Raw genomic sequence first — 16,227 nt, forward strand, 5'->3', positions numbered from 1 at the left:
CATCCATCCTGACCCCCACACATCACACACAGCTCTACTCCATCCATCCTGACCCCCACACATCACACACACAGCTTTACTCCATCCATCCTGACCCCCACACATCACACACACAGCTTTACTCCATCCATCCTGACCCCCACACATCACACACACAGCTCTACTCCATCCATCCTGACCCCCACACATCACACACAGCTCTACTCCATCCATCCTGACCCCCACACATCACACACACAGCTCTACTCCATCCATCCTGACCCCCACACATCACACACACAGCTCTACTCCATCCATCCTGACCCCCACACATCACACACACAGCTCTACTCCATCCATCCTGACCCCCACACATCACACACACAGCTCTACTCCATCCATCCTGATCCCCACACATCACACACACACACAGCTCTACTCCATCCATCCTGACCCCCACACATCACACACACAGCTCTACTCCATCCATCCTGACCCCCACACATCACACACAGCTCTACTCCATCCATCCTGACCCCCACACATCTCACACACACAGCTCTACTCCATCCATCCTGATCCCCACACATCACACACACAGCTCTACTCTATCCATCCTGACCCCCACACATCACACACAGCTCTACTCCATCCATCCTGATCCCCACACATCACACACAGCTCTACTCCATCCATCCTGACCCCCACACATCACACACACAGCTCTACTCCATCCATCCTGCTCCCTTCAGCTCATCCAGCAGGGATCACAACCAGCACAGCAGAGTCCTGCACACACTGATCTCCAGCCTGGTCATGTGATCCCTACACCTCCCACACATGTGGTCACATGGGCGTGACATCTTCACAGGTCCTGAAAGCACATCGCTTCTTTCTGGCTCTGTAGGTTTGTGTCCTCCTGTGGGGGGTTTGAGGGTCTCATCTGTCCACGACTATGGGGGGGCGTCTCATCTGTCCACGACTATGGGGGGGCGTCTCATCTGTCCACGACTATGGGGGGGCGTCTCATCTGTACAGGACTATGGGGGGGGGGGGGGTCTCATCTGTACACGACTATGGGGGGCGTCTCATCTGTACAGGACTATGGGGGGGGGGGGGGTCTCATCTGTACACGACTATTGGGGGGGGGCGTCTCATCTGTACACGACTATGGGGGGGGGCGTCTCATCTGTACACGACTATGGGGGGGCGTCTTATCTGTACACGACTATAGGGTGGCGGCTGACTTATAACCCTGCTTGTAGGGCTCGGTCATGGAATTAATTTGCTGTTTTAATGAAGCCTGATTGGCTCTGCCCATGTGGGTGGAGAGGAAGCAGCAGCATGATGAGATACGGGCTATGGGGGAGGCGGGGTGATGAGCCGGCAGCGATGCTGCAATAAGGCACAGCACTGATTGGACCAAGTCTCAGCCAATCAGTGCTGAACATACTGCATGTATACTGCCTTTTCCCCCCCGCTCATCAGTGCACCGCAGAGGAGGAGGAGCGCTGTGAGGACTGAGAGGGCAGTATGTGGGGGGGTGGGGTGGGGGGGGGGGAGGTGATTACTGGGGACAGAGGAGTGGGGGTTGGGGATGTCTGCAGGGACCGCCCCTATGACTCTTCTCCCCGTTTCTGACTACTTTGTAAAGTGTGTTCTCTTTACGCTGCAGCATCTCTGATAGAACCTCCATGTCTGCCGTGTGGCTGTCAGGATGTTGTGCTGCCGGCAGTTCTGGCATCATAAAACAGCTGCCCTTTAATCTCTCCTCTAATCTTTCTCCTTCTTGTATTGTGCGGCTTTTATATTGTTTAACCTTCTTTCCCTTCAGGTTCTACAACACCCGATCCTCTGCTGAGATCCGTCTATAAGAGAATTCATCCTCGCTGACCCGGGAAGGATGGAGAAGGACAAGAGCAAGATGGCAGAGAGTATAATAAATGTCACCCTAGAGATACTCTTCCAGCTTACTGGTGAGGTGAGAGATTCTGATGATGTCACAGTACATCATTCTCATCTATGGTAATAACAGATGATGTCACTGGAGAGGGGAGAGATTCTGATGATGTCACAGTACATCATTCACATCTATGGTAATAACAGATGATGTCACTGGAGAGGGGAGAGATTCTGATGATGTCACAGTACATCATTCACATCTATGGTAATAACAGATGATGTCACTGGAGAGGGGAGAGATTCTGATGATGTCACAGTACATCATTCACCTCTATGGTACTTACAGATGATGTCACTGGAGAGGGGAGAGATTCTGATGATGTCACTGTGGAGGTGATTGTGTAGTGGATCAGAGTTGTGCCTTTAAAGTAAATGTTGTATTTTTATTACTGATTATTCTGCCAGACGACCTGCAGCCTTCCTGATTGGCTATCAGGAGCATTATATGGATTGGGCAGTTCACCACCCGGCAACAGGTCTGTGATTGGTGGAGGAATTCCAGTCAGAGTAATTTCGGTTATCACTAGAGGAGAAGGAGTTGATCTGATGAAGGAGATGTAAAGAGTAGAGCAGCAGAGAGAGAGCTTTAGTGCGGCAGGAAGGCAGTAGTGTGCGAACTAACGAAACAATTAGATGGAGTAGAGCTGTGTGTGATGTGTGGGGGTCAGGATGGATAGAGTAGAGCTGTGTGTGATGTGTGGGGGTCAGGATGGATGGAGTAGAGCTGTGTGTGATGTGTGGGGGTCAGGATGGATGGAGTAGAGCTGTGTGTGATGTGTGGGGGTCAGGATGGATGGAGTAGAGCTGTGTGTGAGGTGTGGGGTCAGGATGGATGGAGTAGAGCTGTGTGTGAGGTGTGGGGTCAGGATGGATGGAGTAGAGCTGTGTGTGTGATGTGTGGGGGTCAGGATGGATGGAGTAGAGCTGCGTGTGATGTGTGGGGGTCAGGATGGATGGAGTAGAGCTGTGTGTGTGATGTGTGGGGGTCAGGATAGATGGAGTAGAGCTGTGTGTGTGATGTGTGGGAATCAGGATGGATGGAGTAGAGCTATGTGTGTGATGTGTGGGGGTCAGGATGGATGGAGTAGAGCTGTGTGTGTGATGTGTGGGGGTCAGGATGGATGGAGTAAAGCTGTGTGTGTGATGTGTGGGGGTCAGGATGGATGGAGTAGAGCTGTGTGTGTGATGTGTGGGGGTCAGGATGGATGGAGTAGAGCTGTGTGTGTGATGTGTGGGGGTCAGGATGGATGGAGTAGAGCTGTGTGTGTGATGTGTGGGGGTCAGGATGGATGGAGTAGAGCTGTGTGTGTGATGTGTGGGGGTCAGGATATATGGAGTAGAGCTGTGTGTGATGTGTGGGGGTCAGGATCTTTGGAGTAGAGCTGTGTGTGTGATGTGTGGGGGTCAGGATGGATGGAGTAGAGCTGTGTGTGATGTTTGGGGGTCAGGATGGATGGAGTAGAGCTGTGTGTGATGTGTGGGGGTCAGGATGGATGGAGTAGAGCTGTGTGTGTGTGATGTGTGGGGGTCAGGATGGATGGAGTAGAGCTGTGTGTGTGATGTGTGGGGGTCAGGATGGATGGAGTAGAGCTGGGTGTGTGATTTGTGGGGGTCTGGATCGATGGAGTAGAGCTGGGTGTGTGATGTGTGGGAGTCAGGATGGATGGAGTAGAGCTGTGTGTGTGATGTGTGGGGGTCAGGATGGATGGAGTAGAGCTGTGTGTGTGATGTGTGGGGGTCAGGATGGATGGAGTAGAGCTGTGTGTGTGATGTGTGGGGGTCAGGATGGATGGAGTAGAGCTGTGTGCGTGATGTGTGGGGGTCAGGATGGATGGAGTAGAGTTGTGTGTGTGATGTGTTGGGGTCAGGATGGATGGAGTAGAGCTGTGTGTGTGATGTGTGGGGGTCAGGATGGATGGAGTAGAGCTGTGTGTGTGATGTGTGGGGGTCAGGATATATGGAGTAGAGCTGTGTGTGATGTGTGGGGGTCAGGATCTTTGGAGTAGAACTGTGTGTGTGATGTTTGGGGGTCAGGATGGATGGAGTAGAGCTGTGTGTGATGTGTGGGGGTCAGGATGGATGGAGTAGAGCTGTGTGTGTGATGTGTGGGGGTCAGGATGGATGGAGTAGAGCTGTGTGTGTGATGTGTGGGGGTCAGTATGGATGGAGTAGAGCTGTGTGTGTGATGTGTGGGGGTCAGGATGGATGGAGTAGAGCTGTGTGTGTGATGTGTGGGGGTCAGGATATATGAAGTAGAGCTGTGTGTGATGTGTGGGGGTCAGGATATATGGAGTAGAACTGTGTGTGATGTTTGGGGGTCAGGATATATGGAGTAGAGCTGTGTGTGTGATGTGTGGGGGTCAGGATGGATGGAGTAGAGCTGTGTGTGTGATGTGTGGGGGTCAGGATGGATGGAGTAGAGCTGTGTGTGTGTGTGATGTGTGGGGGTCAGGATGGATGGAGTAGAGCTGTGTGTGTGTGTGATGTGTGGGGGTCGGGATGGATGGAGTAGAGCTGTGTGTGATGTGTGGGGGTCAGGATGGATGGAGTAGAGCTGTGTGTGTGATGTGTGGGGGTCGGGATGGATGGAGTAGAGCTGTGTGTGTGATGTGTGGGGGTCTGGATGGATGGAACACAAATTAACACAACATGTGTATTCCAGTCCGTACAATGTCCGCTCAGGAAGCTTGCTTCTTCTGAACAAAGCAGAATAATAAGGACCTCCTCATCCTCTCTTGACCTTTCTTGAGCTTCTTTTTTGTTCTTTGCCTCTTCTCCTGCTTTAGTTTTTCTGTCCGTATCTTCCCTTACTGCCCATGGACTCTCTGGTGGCAGAAGATCCTCGATGCCAGACAAATCAGCAATGCCAGTATATGTTCCCCAGAAAAAAAACAAATAAACTGGCTTTAGATTTTTTTTTCTCATTTGAAATGAAATAACTTTTGGTACCACCTAGAGCATTCCCCTCATAAACCCCCCTACGCTATGCCGGGCCCTTAAGACATGAAAAGAAGATAACATGAAATATTTACATTATTTATACAATTTTCTGTTTCCCTACGAAGTTATACTATAACCTTCTTACAATTTTTTTTTTTTTCCCCAACACAATGACTGTAATCTAATATTTACAGCATATTATGGAGCTGGAGAAAGTATGATACAGTTCAATCATGGCAGTTAATAACATCCATCTACCTTCTTCCTCTCTCAACAGGTACGTTCATTTCTGCACCATCCCACACCAAGCTGAACTCCTGCTATCTCCATCTGCTTAAATTCTCTGTGCTGCTTGCTTGCTGTGAATTGTGTATCTTGCATTTCATCTGTTTGCATCCGTAAATGAAACTTTTCTTTTAGTCACCTCTGCCATCCACCTCCCCCAAATGGCATCTTTCACCCATCTTTGCTGAGATGCTTTCCTTATCTAAGGAGAGCAATAAATTTCACTCCCCCCCCCCCCCTTTTGGTCATTAGATTTGCAATGCTAAAGTCAGCTGGCTAGTCAATTGGAACCTGATTAGCCACTCCCAGCTGTTTCCTAGTCGTACCTTAAACTTTCACTATAATGGGTGGCTGCCACGCGAATATAATGCTGTATTAAGTATGAGCTGGAGAAAGTATGATACAGTTCCATCATGGCAGTTCGACAGTGTAGGAGACAGGTAGGTCACAAACTCTGCCTTAATGCTTTACACTTAAAAGCTATCGCTAATGCTGTCACTTCTGTTCTCATCCTTGCTCTCAGTTTCAGAACTTCTTTCAAGTGCCAACCTCTGGGGCACACTATTCATATTAGCCCCTCTCTACTGTCCTCACCTATGCACAGCTCGCATGTACTCTTTGCCTTCTTGCTTAGCCTCAAACCCCCTCATGTCACTAACAAAAATAACAGTCTTCCTCACAAATCTCCTAACCATCTGCTAACCCTCGCTATTCTGCTGTTACTAGCTGCTGGGGATATCTCTCCCAATCCTGGCCCACCCTCCACTGCTCCTAGCTATTACCCCCTACCGGACTCACTAATAAAATCCCCAAGCCCAACTGCTAGCCCATGCATACCCTCCCCTGACTCCTTTAATTGTGCACTCTGGAACTGCCAGTCAGCATGTAATAAACTCCCCACCATCCACGACTTTTTTACTGCTAAATCTTTAAATCTGCTAGCTCTCACAGAAACGTGGGTACAGCTGTCTGACACGGCCTCCCCTGCTGCACTGTCTTACAATGGCCTGCAGTTCTCCCATACCCCGAGACCAGATGACAGGCGTGGCGGAGGAGTAGGTGCTCTTCTCTCCCCAAAATGCACCTACCAGGTCATCCCCCTCTACTCTCACTCACTTTTCCATCATTTGAAGTACATATGCTACGGCTTTTCCGCCCGCTGTCCATGCGAGTAGCAGTTATCTATCGCCCCCCCAGGTGCTGCTCACCTGTTTTTGGACCACTTTGCTGCCTGGCTCCCCCACTTCCTATCCTGTGAAATTCCAACCCTCATCTTAGGTGATTTTAACATCCCCACTAATTACCCCAACTGCCTCTCAGCTTCTTTCGCTCACCTCCTCCCTTGGTCTCTCTCAACTCACAGCCTCTCCCACTCACAGGGATGGCAATACTCTGGATCTGGTCTTCCTCCGGCTCTGCTCTGCTTCCAACTTCACTAACCCCTCTCCCGCTCTCAGATCATAAGCTCCTCTCTTTCTCTGTGACGCTCCCTAACATCTCTCCAGACCCACCTACCTACAGTACCTACAGGAACCTTAAGGCCATTCACACCCAGAACTTTGCTGAATCCCTACAGTCCTCTCTGTCCCCCATCTCTCTCCTCACCTGCCCCAACCTGGCTGCCGCTCACTACAACACCGCTCTCAAACATGCCCTGGATGAAGCGGCGCCCCCCAGGACCCGAGCCATCCGATGTAGACCGCGGCAACCCTGGCTCACGCCTCAAACGCGCTTCATCCGGCGGTGCTCTAGAAGTGCTGAACGGCTGTGGAGGAAATCGCAAACGTCCGCAGACTTCCTCCACTACAAATTCATGCTCAGAACCTACAACCTTGCCCTCCACCATGCCAAACAAGTCTATTTCACCTCTCTAGTCTCCTCACTATCCCACAACCCTAAACGGCTCTTTGATACTTTTCACTCCCTTCTCAGCCCTAAACCGCAGCCCCCGGTGACGGATCTCAGTGCCAAAGAGCTGGCTGCTTACTTCAAAAAGAAAATTGATGACATCCGTCAGGAAATAACTTCCCAATCCCAGACTAGCCCTGACCCTAGTCTTGTCAGCACTGCATCTAGCTCCTGCTCACTGTCTGTACTCAGACCAGCGACAGAGGAAGAAGTCTCCAAATTGCTCTTCTCTGCTCGCCCCACCACCTGTGCTAGCGACCCCCTCCCCTCACACCTCCTCCGTTCCTTCTCCCCAGTGGTCATCTCCCATCTTACCACTATATTCAACCTCTCTCTGTCCTCTGGCATCTTTCCCTCTTCTTTCAAACACGTCATCATATCCCCACTGCTAAAGAAGCCGACTCTGGATGCGACTGATGCTACCAACTACCAACCCATCTCAAACCTCCCCTTCATCTCCAAACTACTTGAACGTGTGGTTTACTCCCGCCTTGTAAGCTATCTATCAGAGAACTCTCTCCTCGACCCGCTACAGTCTGGCTTTCGACCTCAACACTCGACAGAAACTGCCCTTACAAGGGTATCCAATGACCTACTGACAGCCAAATCGAGGAGCGATTACTCCCTACTGATCCTCCTCGACCTCTCCGCAGCATTTGACACTGTTGACCACAAACTTCTCCTCAGTATGCTACGCTCCATTGGCCTAAAGGACACTGCCCTCTCCTGGTTCTCCTCCTACCTATCTGACCGCTCTTTCAGTGTCTCCTTTGCTGGCTCTACCTCCCCTCCTCTTCCCCTTCCTGTTGGGGTCCCCCAGGGCTCTGTCCTCGGCCCCCTTCTTTTCTTTATCTACACAGCCCCTATTGGACAAACCATCAGGAGATTTGGCCTCCAATACCACCTGTATGCTGATGACACCCAGCTATACACCTCTCCCCGTGACATCTCTGCACCTTTACTCCAAAACATCACTAACTGTCTGTCCGCTGTCTCTAACACTATGTCCCTCTCTCTACCTAAAACTAAACCTCTCTAAAACTGACTTACTGGTCTTTCCACCCTCCACTAACCGACCTCCTCTTGACATCTCCATCTCAGTGTGTGGCGCCACCATAACTCCTAGACAACATGCCCGCTGCCTTGGGGTTATATTTGATTCTGATCTCTCTTTTACCCCCTATATACAATCTCTGGCCCGAACATGTCAGCTGCACCTCAAGAACATCGCAAAAATCCGCTCTTTTCTCACTGTAGACACGTTAAAAACACTTACTGTTGCCCTCATCCACTCCCGGCTCGATTATTACAACTCGTTGCTGATCGGCCTCCCCTGCACCAGAGTTTACCCTCTCCAATCCATCCTGAATGCAGCAGCCAGGCTCATCTTCCTGTCCAGCCGCTACTCGGATGCCTCTGCCCTGTGCCGGTCACTGCACTGGCTGCCCGTTAAATACAGAATTCAATTTAAACTCGCTACCTTCATCCACAAAGCCCTCCACAGTGCAGCGCCCCCTATATCACCTCCCTCATCTCCATACATCAACCAGCCCGGGCTCTCCGCTCTGCTAACGAAACCAGACTGAGCGCCCCTTTAATTTGAACTTCTCATTCCCGCCTCCAAGACTTCTCCAGAGCAGCACCGGTCCTCTGGAACGCACTACCAAAGGCTACCCGAGCAATCCAGGACTTGCAGACCTTCAGGCGTGCTCTAAAAATGCACCACTTCAGGGAGGCATACCGCATTTCCTAAACAAACCCCTCTGTACTCCGCCTGATAACATGCTCCCTGACCTACTGACTGCAATCCCTGCTAGCCATCATAAACCGCTCCTGCAGTCATACTGATTCTGCCGTCACACGGCTAAATGTCTGACCATTGTCTATGTGTATAGCATCCCTCACTCTCCACCTCGCCATACCGTGCACATCTCCAGCCCTTTACCTTCTGTATCACCCCATTATCACCCCATTACTTGTAGTATGTAAGCTCGTTGGAGCAGGACCCGCACCCCTATTGTTTCCATCAATTGATTACTATGTAACCGTGGTTCTGTAATGTTTGTACTTTTGTCTTTCTGTATCCCCCTGTCTATGTAAGCGCTGCGGAATATGTTGGCGCTATACAAATAAAGTTTATTATTATTACACACATACATTATATATATACACACACACACACACACGCATATTATATTATATATATATATATATATATATATATATATATATATATATATATATATACACACACACATTAGAGATGAGTGAGTGTACTCGTTCGATTATTAGGGTACTCGAGATGCTCGTTACTCGAGACGAGCACCACGCGATGTTCGAGTCACTTTCATTTTCTTCCCTGAGAAATTTGCGCGCTTTTCTGGCCAATAGAAAGACAGGGAAGGCATTACAACTTCCTCATGTGACATTCCAGCCCTATCCCACTCCCCTGCAGTGAGTGGCTGGGGAGATCAGGTGACACACGAGTATTAAAATCTGCCCCTCCCACGGCTCGCCACAGATGCATGCTGACATAGATCAGGGAAAGTGCTGTCTTGCTGTAGCTGCTATAGGGAGAGTGTTAGGTGTTATTTTCGTCTTCAAGAACCCCAACGGGCCACATCTGACCGTGTGCAGTACTGTTGAGGCTGCTTTTAGCAGTGTTGCACTTTTTTTTTTTTTGTATATCAGGCGTGCAGACCATTACGTCCTCAGTCTGCAGTCATTTTACAGAGTATAGGGGCAGTACTGGTGAGGCAGGGACAGTGGTACATGGAAAGAGATATACTGTCTATATAGGCAGTGGGCTTTTTCAAAAAAATTGGGGAAAAATACTATATTTGGGCTGCCTGTGACCGTCTTCAGGTTACTGCGTGTCTGCTGGGGGTAGTAGTCGCTAATTAATACCCAGCTAGGTGTTACAGCAGGCTTGCGCATAATTGTTTCCTGGCTCTGCTGTCTCCGTTACATGATCGCCGTCATCCCGCCAGAGGGAAAGAGTATACATATATACGCTGCATACGGTGTCTGTCTGGTTTTTCACCTCACCATTTTAAAAAATTGTAGCAAAATACTTAAGGCCTACCACTGGCCTTTGGCCACTTGACTGGTTCTGCGCTGTGAATTACAGTAGCTCAGTCATACGCACCTAGGTCTCACTACAGGCTTGCACATAATTGTTTCCTGGCTCTGCTGTCTCCGTTACATGATCGCCGTCATCCCGCCAGAGGGAAACAGTATACATATATATGCTGCATACGGTGTCTGTCTGCTTTTTCACCTCACCATTTTAAAAAATTGTAGCAAAATACTTAAGGCCTACCACTGCCCTTTGGCCACTTGACTGGTTCTGCGCTGTGAATTACAGTAGCTCAGTCATACGCACCTAGGTCTCACTAGAGGCTTGCGCATAATTGTTTCCTGGCTCTGCTGTCTCCGTTACATGATCGCCGTCATCCCGCCAGAGGGAAAGAGTATACATATATACGCTGCATATGGTGTCTGTCTGCTTTTTCACCTCACCATTTTAAAAAATTGTAGCAAAATACTTAAGGCCCACCACTGCCCTTTGGCCACTTGACTGGTTCTACGCTGTGAATTACAGTAGCTCAGTCATACGCACCTAGGTCTCACTACAGGCTTGCGCATAATTGTTTCCTGGCTCTGCTGTGCGCTCCGTAAGCGAAGTCAGCCTCCAACCACAGGCCAATAAGCGGCACATTTAATTACAGCGTTCTGTTTCTGCTCTACTCGTAATACACCATGCTGAGAGGTAGGGGTAGGCCTAGAGGACGTGGACGCGGGCAAGGACGCGGAGGCCCAAGTCAGGGTGTGGGCACAGGCCGAGCTCCTGGTCCAGGTGTATCGCAGCCGACTGCTGCGGGATTAGGAGAGAGGCACGTTTCTGGTGTCCCCAGATTCATCTCACAATTAATGGGTCCACACGGTAGACCTTTATTAGAAACTGAGCAGTGTGAGCCGGTCCTGTCGTGGATGGCAGAAAGTGCATCCAGCAATCTATCGACCACCCAGTCTTCTACGCCGTCCACTGCTGCAACTCTGAATCCTCTGGCTGCTGCTCCTCCTTCCTCCCAGCCTCCTCACTCCATTAAAATGACACATTCTGAGGAGCAGGCAGACTCCCAGGAACTGTTCTTGGGCCCCTGCCCAGAATGGGCAGCAATGGTTCCTCTCCCACCGGAGGAGTTTGTCGTGACCGATGCCCAACCTTTGGAAAGTTCCCGGGGTCCGGGGGATGAGGCTGGGGACTTCCGGCAACTGTCTCAAGAGCTTTCAGTGGGTGAGGAGGACGATGACGATGAGACACAGTTGTCTATCAGTGAGGTAGTAGTAAGGGCAGTAAGTCCGAGGGAGGAGCGCACAGAGGATTCGGAGGAAGAGCAGCTGGACGATGAGGGAACTGACCCCACCTGGTTTGCTAAGCCTACTGAGGACAGGTCTTCAGAGGGGGAGGCAAGTGCAGCAGCAGGGCAGGTTGGAAGAGGCAGTGCCGTGGCCAGGGGTAGAGGCAGGGCCAGACCGAATAATCCACCAACTGTTTCCCAAAGCGCCCCCTCGTGCCATGCCACCCTGCAGAGGCCGAGGTGCTCAAAGGTGTGGCAGTTTTTGACTGAGAGTGCAGACGACCGACGAACTGTGGTGTGCAAGGTTTGTCCCGCCAAGATCAGCCGGGGAGCCACCACCACCACCAGCATGCGCATGCATATGATGGCCAAGCACCCCACAAGGTGGGACGAAGGCCGTTCACCGCCTCCGGTTTGCACCACTGCCTCTCCCCCTGTGCCCCAACCTGCACTGAGATCCAACCCCCCTCTCAGGACACAGGCACGACCGTCTCCCGGCCTGCACCCACACCCTCACCTCCGCTGTCCTCGGCCCCATCCAGCAATGTCTCTCAGCGCAACGTCCAGCCGTCGCTAGCGCAACTGTTTGAGCGCAAGTACGCCGCCACGCACCTGCACGCTCAAGCGTTAAACGTGCACATAGCCAAATTGATCAGCCTGGAGATGCTGCCGTATAGGCTTGTGGAAACGGAGGCTTTCAAAAACATGATGGCGGCAGCGGCCCTGCGCTACTCGGTTCCCAGTCGCCACTACTTTTCCCGATGTGCCGTTCCAGCCCTGCACGACCACGTCTCCCGCAACATTGTACGCGCCCTCACCAACACGGTTACTGCCAAGGTCCACTTAACAACGGACACGTGGACAAGCACAGGCGGGCAGGGCCACTATATCTCCCTGACAGCACATTGGGTGAATTTAGTGGAGGCTGGGACCGAGTCAGAGCCTGGGACCGCTCACGTCCTACCCACCCCCAGAATTGCTGGCCCCATATCGGTGCTGGTACCTGCGGCGGTGTATGCTTCCTCCACTAAACCACCCTCCTCCTCTTCCTTCTCCTTCTCCTACGCAACCTCTGTCTCGCAATCAAGATGTGTCAGCAGCAGCACGTCGCCAGCAGTCGGTGTCGCGCAGCATGGCAGCACAGCGGTGGGCAAGCGTCAGCAGGCCGTGCTGAAACTACTCAGCTTAGGAGAGAAGAGGCACACGGCCCACGAACTGCTGCAGGGTCTGACAGAGCAGACCGACCGCTGGCTTTTGCCGCTGAGCCTCCAACCGGGCATGGTCGTGTGTGACAACGGCCGTAACCTGGTGGCGGCTCTGCAGCTCGGCAGACTCACGCACATGCCATGCCTGGCCCACGTCTTTAATTTGGTGGTTCAGCGGTTTCTGAAAAGCTACCCACGCTTGTTAGACCTGCTCGGAAAGGTGCGCCAACTCAGCGCACATTTCCGCAAGTCCAACATGGACGCTGCCACCCTGCGGACCCTGCAACATCTGTTTAATCTGCCAGTGCACCGACTGCTGTGCGACGTGCGCACACGGTGGAACTCTACGCTCCACATGTTGGCCAGGCTCTATGAGCAGCGTAGAGCTATACTGGAATATCAACTCCAACATGGGCGGCGTAGTGGGAGTCAGCCTCCTCAATTCTTTACAGAAGAGTGGGCCTGGTTGGCAGACATCTGCCAGGTCCTTGGAAACTTTGAGGAGTCTACCCAGATGGTGAGCGGCGATGCTGCAATCATTAGCGTCACCATTCCTCTGCTATGCCTCTTGAGAAGTTCCCTGCAAAGCATAAAGGCAAATGCTTTGCGCTCGGACATGGAGGCGGGGGAAGACAGTATGTCGCTGGATAGTCAGAGCACCCTCATGTCTATATCTCAGCGCTTTGAGGAGGAGGTGGAGGAGCATGAGGAGGAGGGGGAAGAGACAGCTTGGCCCACTGCTGAGGGTACCCATGCTGCTTGCCTGTCATCCTTTCAGCGTGTATGGCCTGAGGAGGAGGAGGAGGAGGATCCTGAAAGTGATCTTCCTAGTGAGGACAGCCATGTGTTGCGTACAGGTACCCTGGCACACATGGCTGACTTCATGTTAGGATGCCTTTCTCGTGACCCTCGCGTTACACGCATTCTGGCCACTACGGATTACTGGGTGTACACACTGCTCGACCCACGGTATAAGGAGAACCTTTCTACTCTCATACCCGAAGAGGAAAGGGGTTCGAGAGTGATGCTATACCACAGGACCCTGGCGGACAAACTGATGGTAAAATTCCCATCCGACAGCGCTAGTGGCAGAAGACGCAGTTCCGAGGGCCAGGTAGCAGGGGAGGCGCGGAGATCAGGCAGCATGTACAGCGCAGGCAGGGGAACACTCTCCAAGGCCTTTGCCAGCTTTATGGCTCCCCAGCAAGACTGTGTCACCACTCCCCAGTCAAGGCTGAGTCGGCGGGAGCACTGTAAAAGGATGGTGAGGGAGTACGTAGCCGATCGCACGACCGTCCTCCGTGACGCCTCTGCTCCCTACAACTACTGGGTGTCGAAGCTGGACACGTGGCCTGAACTCGCGCTGTATGCCCTGGAGGTGCTTGCTTGTCCTGCGACTAGCGTCTTGTCAGAGAGGGTGTTTAGTGCAGCTGGGGGAATCATCACGGATAAGCGTACCCGCCTGTCAACTGACAGTGCCGACAGGCTTACACTCATAAAGATGAACAAAGCCTGGATTTCCCCAGACTTCTCTTCACCAGCGGACAGCAGCGGTACCTAAACAATACGTAGGCTGCACCCGCGGATGGAAGCATCGTTCTCTATCACCATAAAAAACGGGGACCTTTTAGCTACATCAATTTGTGTATTATATTCATCCTCCTCCTCCTGCTCCTCCTCCTGAAACCTCACGTAATCACGCCGAACGGGCAATTTTTCTTAGGCCCACAAGGCTCAGTCATATTACTTTTGTAAACAATGTTTATACATTTCAATTCTCATTAAAGCGTTGAAACTTGCACCTGAACCAAATTTTTATTTTAACTGGGCTGCCTCCAGGCCTAGTTACAAATAAAGCCACAGTAACCAAAGCGATTAATGGGTTTCACCTGCCCTCTTGGTTGGGCATGGGCAATTTTTCTGAGGTACATTAGTACTGTTGGTACACCAATTTTTTTGGGCCCTCGCCTACAGTGTAATCCTAGTAATTTTTATGGGCTTCGCCTGTACTCATGGTACAGCAAGGTGTGTGGGGTTGGCCTACACTTTTGCTACATAAATGTAACTGTGGCCTTGTCTATACTGCAACTACTGAAATGTGAAAGAGACTGTTATCTCCCTAAACTGCTGCAACGGGAATGTTACTGGGGCCTGTCTTGAGCGCTACTATTACTGAAATGGAACTAAGACTGCGCTCCTCCTATACTGCTGCTTCGGAATTGTTACTGGGGCCTGTCTTGAGTGCTACTATTACTGAAATGGAACTAAGACTGTGCTCCCCCTATACTGCTGCTTCGGAATTGTTACTGGGGCCTGTCTAGACTGCTACTATTACTGAAATGGAACTAAGACTGTGCTCCCCCTATACTGCTGCTTCGGAATTGTTACTGGGGCCTGTCTTGAGTGCTACTATTACTGAAATGGAACTAAGACTGCGCTCCCCCTAAACTGCTGCAGCGGGAATGTTACTGTGGCCTGTCTTGACTGCTACTACTACTGAAATGGAACTAAGGCTGTGCTCCCCCTATACTGCTACTTTGGAATTGTTACTGGGGCCTGTCTTGAGTGCTACTATTACTGAAATGGAACTAAGACTGTGCTCCCCCTATACTGCTGCTTCGGAATTGTTACTGGGGCCTGTCTTGAGTGCTACTATTACTGAAATGGAACTAAGACTGTGCTCCCCCTATACTGCTGCTTCGGAATTGTTACTGGGGCCTGTCTTGAGTGCTACTATTACTGAAATGGAACTAAGACTGTGCTCCCCCTATACTGCTGCTTCGGAATTGTTACCGCGGCCTGTCTGGACTGCTACTACTACTGAAATGGAACTAATACTGTGCTACCCCTATAATGCTGCTAGTGATATGTTACTGGGGCCTGTACCTAATGCTACCGCTGAAATGTTACTAATTCTGGGCTCTGCCTATACCGCTGCTAATGCTATGTCACTGGGGTGTGGAAACGGAGGCTTCCCAAAGACATGATGGCGGCGAGGCCATTTCCCACCAACGCGGTTACTGTTAAGGTGCATATAACCACGGACACGTGGAGAGGACACGCAGTGCCTCAAAAACATCCCCCTCCTCCTCCAACAATGAAAACATTCTTGGCAAATACCTTTGCATTGGTCCGTCTGGTGGCAGTCCAAGAATTTCACCTTTAACGACACAACAAGAGAGACCCCCCCACCATCCCCCTGCCACGGCCCACTTAATCCTGGCCACATTCCGAAAACCAACTAAATAAAACCACGCTACTAGGTCCGCAGTCGCCACCACATTCCCACCAACGCGGTTACTGTTAAGGTACATATTACCAGTCTGACTGGGGCATGCACTGTGGGCCGAAGCCCACCTGTATTGTATCTGACGTTAGCTCTGCTGAGCAGGGCACTGCAATGGGATACATTTATGTACCGCCGATGGGTTCCAGGGAGCCACCCATGCTGTGGGTCCACAGGGACTTCACATTACGGATTTGTACCTGCCAGTGTCTATGCATTAAAAACCTCGGTCAGACTGGGGCATGCAGTGTGGGCCGAAGCCCACCTGCATTTAATCTGACGTTATCTCAGCTGTGCT

General features: G+C 51.2%; 1 protein-coding gene across 1 annotated transcript in view; it reads left to right on the plus strand.

Annotated features, from left to right (window-relative positions):
* Positions 1-860: 860 nt before the first annotated feature.
* LOC136629003 (zinc finger protein 83-like) overlaps positions 861-16,227 on the plus strand; it is a 47,071-nt gene continuing 31,704 nt past the window's right edge. Inside the window, exons 1-2 of the mRNA XM_066605105.1 lie at positions 861-886; positions 1,814-1,960. Coding sequence (XP_066461202.1) covers positions 1,883-1,960 — 78 coding nt within the window. The 5' untranslated portion in view covers positions 861-886; positions 1,814-1,882. The remainder of the gene's footprint in view (positions 887-1,813; positions 1,961-16,227) is intronic.

This window comes from Eleutherodactylus coqui, chromosome 5, assembly GCF_035609145.1.
Source record: "Eleutherodactylus coqui strain aEleCoq1 chromosome 5, aEleCoq1.hap1, whole genome shotgun sequence".
In the NCBI taxonomy this organism is placed as follows: domain Eukaryota; kingdom Metazoa; phylum Chordata; class Amphibia; order Anura; family Eleutherodactylidae; genus Eleutherodactylus; species Eleutherodactylus coqui.